Below are 6,000 nucleotides of genomic sequence, written 5' to 3'. Positions count from 1 at the left end.
ACTGTGATGGGATCTATAACAGCAGACGGGGACAATGATGGAGCTCAGAGGCGAGGAGCCACTCCCGATCTACCAATATTCTCCATCTTCCTACTGAAAACGGAATCATCAATTTCAAAGAGAAAATCCATACTGGGAATATACCGCATGTGACCACTAGGTGTCACCGCAGGAGGATGAGCGCTCAGTGTCAAGCGTGTGCGCACAAGTCCATACATATATGTGCAGGTGGGATATCCACAGTGGGCGGGGCCACACTACAGCAAGAACGTCCACATTCACTTCCACGGAAGCCAAAAAAAAAAACAGCCGTAAAATTAGCAATTTATTTACGACAGCGCCACCCGACCGACAGACGCCAACGCTTCACGTCTCACTGCATTCACATAGTAAACTTTTATTAAGGCCCAAGCTGCCATAAAGTGACATCTTGCAAGTGCTGCAAAATCTTTGGTGAAAAAAAAAAAAAAAAAAAAAAAAAAAAAGAAAAATTCAACATCAAAAATAGAATATTTTTTTTCCACATAGAGAATTTCACCCCAAATCCTGGAACTAAAGGTGACTGATCCCTTTAATTATTTCTATGGTGAGCGATCAGACAAGTTGCGGACTATGGATTCGCTGTGGTTGGGAAAGCTGGGTGATTACCAATATGGCCGCCATTAAAGCACCTGCTGCACCAGGGGCTCTTACGAGCTCAGTACAGGCAGCCACCCAGCTTTCCACACTTACGGACACAGTACTGGTGGCCATATTAGCAGTCACCCAGCTTTCCACACTTATGGACACAATACTGGTGGCCATACTGGCAGTCACCCAGCTTTCCGCACTTACGGACACAGTACTGGTGGCCATATTAGCAGTCACCCAGCTTTCCACACTTACGGACACAGTACTGGTGGCCATACTGGCAGTCACCCAGCTTTCCACACTTACGGACACAGTACTGGTGGCCATATTAGCAGTCACCCAGCTTTCCACACTTACGGACACAGTACTGGTGGCCATATTAGCAGTCACCCAGCTTTCCACACTTACGGACACAGTACTGGTGGCCATACTGGCAGTCACCCAGCTTTCCACACTTACGGACACAGTACTGGTGGCCATATTAGCAGTCACCCAGCTTTCCACACTTACGGACACAATACTGGTGGCCATACTGGCAGTCACCCAGCTTTCCGCACTTACGGACACAGTACTGGTGGCCATACTGGCAGTCACCCAGCTTTCCACACTTATGGACACAGTACTGGTGGCCATATTAGCAGTCACCCAGCTTTCCACACTTACGGACACAGTACTGGTGGCCATACTGGCAGTCACCCAGCTTTCTGCACTTACGGACACAGTACTGGTGGCCATATTAGCAGTCACCCAGCTTTCCACACTTACGGACACAGTACTGGTGGCCATATTGGCAGTCACCCAGCTTTCCGCACTTACGGACACAGTACTGGAGGCCATATTGGCAGTCACCCAGCTTTCCTCACTTACGGACACAGTACTGGTGGCCATATTGGCAGTCACCCAGCTTTCTGCACTTACGGCCGCTGTAGTGGCAGTCACCCAGCTTTCCCAGGTTCTAGCTGTTATACAGGGGCACCATTCTGGAGATGCTGTTCCTGCAGATGGGGCACTTTTTGGGCTGGGGCAGGGCCTGGTAGCACCGGTAGCAGGAGCAGACGTGGCCGCACTCCAGGAAGACGCAGGCCTTCTGGCTGCTGAGGCAGATGGTGCAGGCGCGGCGCGCGGCCTCCTCCTCCTCGTCCCCTTCCTCTAGCCTGGCGCTGGCCTCTTCGAACTCCCTCTGTAGCTGTCGGAGCCGCTGCCGCTCCTTGTGCCGCCGGTACTGGCGCCGCAGGATGAAGAAGAGGGTGACGCACGTGGCCACCCCACAAATCACGGCCAGGACCCTCCAGAGCCGGACCTGGGACTCCTGGCGCTGCACCAAGGACTCGAAGTCCAGGCGGCTGAGGTAGAAGGGCGTCCCGGCCTTGGGCGGCTGCAGCTTCACCATGTGGTGGTCCAGGACCAGCTCGCCCACGCCCGTCACGGTGGCGCCAAGCTTCAGCATCTCCTCCGTCTCCTGGATGCCCTTCGGCCTCTCGCCGGTGATGAAGTGCCCCAGGATGTTGGTGAAGGACTGCGCCGCGGGGTGGAACTTCTCGTACACCGTCTCCAGGTCCAGCTCAGCCGCGTCCAGGGGTCTGATGACGCGGACGGACGGGCCGGGGGGGTCGCCGTCGTCTCGCGTCAGGTCGAAGGGCACGGAGTTGGTCCTCTGGTGGATGACTTTCTCCTGGTCGCTCCTGTAGGAGACACAGAGATCACTGACACAGCTTTCCCAGACTACAGAAAGGTTAAACTACAGCCTACTGGAGAAGAGGTGCCTGTAACAAGTCTGGGAAAGCTGGGTGACAACACCTCTAGCTAATATAAGGGGATACAAATGCACGGTGCTGTGGCTGCACATCTGCCTTTCTGGTCCCTGGTAAAGCTGGGTGATGCCTCCTCTATGGGTATAACGTAACCTCATCACACCAGCCCAGCGACTCCCCTGCCTATTCCTAGCAATATATCCCAGGTAGTTCTAGTTTGCAGGCGACTTATGCAAATCTGCCTTTACCCATCCGGAGTGTGGGAAAGCTGGGTAATAATAATCGATGGGGGCAGTAATAAGGGAGCTATATTACGGTCACCCAGCTTTCCTTAACAACTGAATAGACCATCTGCAGTAATGCTCCTTCCACTGCTGTTTGACTACGCAGCTCTACCTTTCAGGGGCCTAGGAGAGCTGGGTGAGTATCAATGATTAATTATTTATAATATTTGTTGTCACCCTACTTTTCCAAACTCCTGAGTGGCCCATTTGCAGTGGCACATGTTCTTCTACATGAAGTAGGCAGACTGGAGAGTCTAGAAAAGCTGGGTGGCTTCAGATATGGCAGTGGTAAAAAAAAACCATAATGGTTATCAGCCAGATTAATCGGGACTCTTAAAGGGGGCTTTTTGCCCTCAGTGGTCAGGTGACATCCCCTTTAAAGACCTATCTGCCTAACTAGGTGTTGGTTTGTGCTCTGCTTTCCTTTCAGGACTCCTGGAAAGCTGGGTGATAATGTTGGTGTGTGCAGTTAATACATGCAGCATAACTCAGCACATTTACCTATCTGGATCCTGGGAAAGCTGGGAGGCATGACAGCAGTTTTCAGTTGCTGCCATCGAGCGCGGCGCCCGCACCAGGTGCCCGCGCAGGAAGCTCCGCCTGCGGCGATTACACCGGGACGATCGGTGATGTCGGGGGGCGACTTACCAGAGGTGGGTGGTCCCGTTCCACACCATCTTGTGCTCCTTTAAGGAGAGTCTGTGGATGACGCCTCTGCAGTTCTCCACAAACTGACTGTGCAGGGAATCCTTCACCGAGCGGACGACCCCTGAAACAGAGCGAGAGTCACCGGCGAGGACGCAAAACCGGAGCCCTAATCTCCGCTGACCGCCCCTTTAAGACGGGGAATTACCCACAAGAGCCGCCGCTCCTCTTACCTTCGATCACCGCGTAGGGGACGCACTTTCCGGGCAGATCCAGGAGGACTTTCTGTAAATCGTCGTCCAGAGAGATTTTCTTCGCCCCCTTTAAAAAAAAATCACAAAAAAAAAATTCTCTTAAAGGGACGGCGCCACATTAGCTAAAAACTCTGATCGAGAACTTTCATCTCCAGAGCTGTCACTTTAAGAGGAACGAAAAAAATAAAAATGTCGCATCGACCCCAAAATAGGAGAAAGAAATGGAAACCTCACCCGGGACGCAGCGGGCGGCGGCCCGAGCCTGAGGAGGCCGCCGACCACCTCTTACCTTCAGCGTCTGCACCCGGCGAGATTTCTGGCGGTACACGGAGTAGAAGATGGCGGTGATGGCGGAGCTGGAGGCCAAGAGCAGGATGTGTCCGAGGGACGGCCGCCCGCTGCCCTCCATCTCTGCGGAAAAAAGGCGACAGGTGAGGCAGACGGTCAGGTGACTGCGGCGACCCCCTCCTCACAGGCTGCAGGGCTCAGGCCTCACACTATGGGGGTCCAACAATGTGACCGTCAGAGTTGTCATAGGGACAGAAACCCAATGGCCGGGAATGACCCCACAGAGAGGGCACAGCACGGCCCGGCAGCCGCCCCCACACTGGGGTAACACGCAGGGTCCCCTATGTTATAGCTTATCCCCCCAGACCCGGAGCACAGGGGTCACCCACCCCCAGTCCGGCACCCACCCCCAGTCCGGCACCCACCCCCAGTCCGGCACCCACCCCCAGTCCGGCACCGACCCCTCCGCAGTCCACACAGTGTCACACTCTTACTTCCTGCACATGCGCAGCCAGTCACTGATGACGTCAGGAACGGGCGGGGAAGCTTAGAGTACATAGGGCGGGACTAGTAATAAGCTCCGCCCAGTAGAAGTCATGTGACCTCAGTCACTCGTTATATACGGCAGACACGTGACCTCGCTGAGGAGAGAGACAGACAGCAGAAGTGTGAGGAGGTGTGAGTGTGAGCACACAGTGTATAGATAGGCGGAGCCCGGGAGAAATAAACGTTACCTGCGGCACAGCCCGCACCGGGGAAAGCTGGGTGACGGCCTGTAATGTCTGCGGGGTGTTCCCAGTATATGGCAGGTCTTGTGGGGTGTTCCCTGTATACGGCAGGTCTTGTGGGGTGTTCCCTGTATACGGCAGGTCTTGTGGGGTGTTCCCTGTATACGGCGGGTCTTGTGGGGTGTTCCCTGTATACAGCAGGTCTTGTGGGGTGTTCCCAGTATATGGCAGGTCTTGTGGGGTGTTCCCTGTATACGGCGGGTCTTGTGGGGTGTTCCCTGTATACGGCAGGTCTTGTGGGGTGTTCCCAGTATACGGCGGGTCTTGTGGGGTGTTCCCGGTATACGGCAGGTCTTGTGGGGTGTTCCCTGTATACGGCGGGTCTTGTGGGGTGTTCCCGGTATACGGCAGGTCTTGTGGGGTGTTCCCGGTATACGGCGGGTCTTGTGGGGTGTTCCCGGTATACGGCAGGTCTTGTGGGGTGTTCCCTGTATACGGCGGGTCTTGTGTGGTGTTCCCTGTATACGGCGGGTCTTGTGGGGTGTTCCCTGTATACGGCAGGTCTTGTGGGGTGTTCCCAGTATATGGCAGGTCTTGTGGGGTGTTCCCTGTATACGGCGGGTCTTGTGGGGTGTTCCCAGTATATGGCAGGTCTTGTGGGGTGTTCCCAGTATATGGCAGGTCTTGTGGGGTGTTCCCGGTATACGGCAGGTCTTGTGGGGTGTTCCCTGTATACGGCGGGTCTTGTGTGGTGTTCCCTGTATACGGCGGGTCTTGTGGGGTGTTCCCTGTATACGGCAGGTCTTGTGGGGTGTTCCCAGTATATGGCAGGTCTTGTGGGGTGTTCCCTGTATACGGCGGGTCTTGTGGGGTGTTCTCGGTATACGGCGGGTCTTCTGGAGTGTTCCCGGTATACGGCGGGTCTTGTGGGGTGTTCTCGGTATACGGCGGGTCTTGTGGGGTGTTCCCGGTATACGGCGGGTCTTGTGGGGTGTTCCCGGTATACGGCGGGTCTTGTGGGGTGTTCCCGGTATATGGAAGGTCTTGTTGGGTGTTCCCTGTATACGGCGGGTCTTGTGGGGTGTTCCCGGTATACGGCAGGTCTTGTGGGGTGTTCCCGGTATACGGCGGGTCTTGTGGGGTGTTCCCGGTATACGGCGGGTCTTGTGGGGTGTTCCCGGTATACGGCGGGTCTTGTGGGGTGTTCCCGGTATACGGTGGGTCTTGTGGGGTGTTCCCGGTATACGGCGGGTCTTGTGGGGTGTTCCCTGTATACGGCGGGTCTTGTGGGGTGTTCCCTGTATACGGCGGGTCTTGTGGGGTGTTCCCTGTATACGGCGGGTCTTGTGGGGTGTTCCCGGTATACGGCGGGTCTTGTGGGGTGTTCCCGGTATACGGCGGGTCTTGTGGGGTGTTCCCT

General features: G+C 55.4%; 2 protein-coding genes across 6 annotated transcripts in view; one reads left to right on the top strand and one right to left on the bottom strand.

The window, feature by feature from the left end:
• Positions 1-312: 312 nt before the first annotated feature.
• MUL1 (mitochondrial E3 ubiquitin protein ligase 1) lies at positions 313-4,369 on the bottom strand. Of its 3 annotated transcripts, none has more exons than XM_069742440.1 (5): positions 4,347-4,369; positions 3,854-3,975; positions 3,544-3,631; positions 3,314-3,434; positions 313-2,312 (listed from the first exon to the last, which is right to left on the bottom strand). In XM_069742440.1, the coding sequence occupies exons 2-5, from the start codon at positions 3,971-3,973 to the stop codon at positions 1,586-1,588; spliced, it is 1,056 nt and encodes a 351-aa protein (XP_069598541.1). In that variant the 5' UTR covers positions 3,974-3,975; positions 4,347-4,369; the 3' UTR covers positions 313-1,585. The 3 variants fall into 3 exon arrangements, with proteins under 3 accessions (XP_069598541.1, XP_069598540.1, XP_069598542.1); XM_069742439.1 differs by having other exon boundaries at positions 4,296-4,353; XM_069742441.1 differs by lacking the exon at positions 4,347-4,369 and adding an exon at positions 4,242-4,249 and having other exon boundaries at positions 1,583-2,312.
• Positions 4,370-4,484: 115 nt separating this feature from the next.
• CDA (cytidine deaminase) overlaps positions 4,485-6,000 on the top strand; it is a 102,923-nt gene continuing 101,407 nt past the window's right edge. The window contains exon 1 of one of the 3 annotated variants that reach the window (XM_069741011.1): positions 4,485-4,536. The gene's annotated coding sequence lies outside the window, so the exon portion shown is untranslated. The remainder of the gene's footprint in view (positions 4,537-6,000) is intronic. The other 2 variants (XM_069741007.1, XM_069741008.1) reach the window with 2 other exon arrangements.

This window comes from Ranitomeya imitator, chromosome 10 (genome assembly GCF_032444005.1).
Source record: "Ranitomeya imitator isolate aRanImi1 chromosome 10, aRanImi1.pri, whole genome shotgun sequence".
In the NCBI taxonomy this organism is placed as follows: domain Eukaryota; kingdom Metazoa; phylum Chordata; class Amphibia; order Anura; family Dendrobatidae; genus Ranitomeya; species Ranitomeya imitator.
Note: the sequence above shows the minus strand (reverse complement) of the source record. Positions and strands in the feature narration are given on the sequence as shown.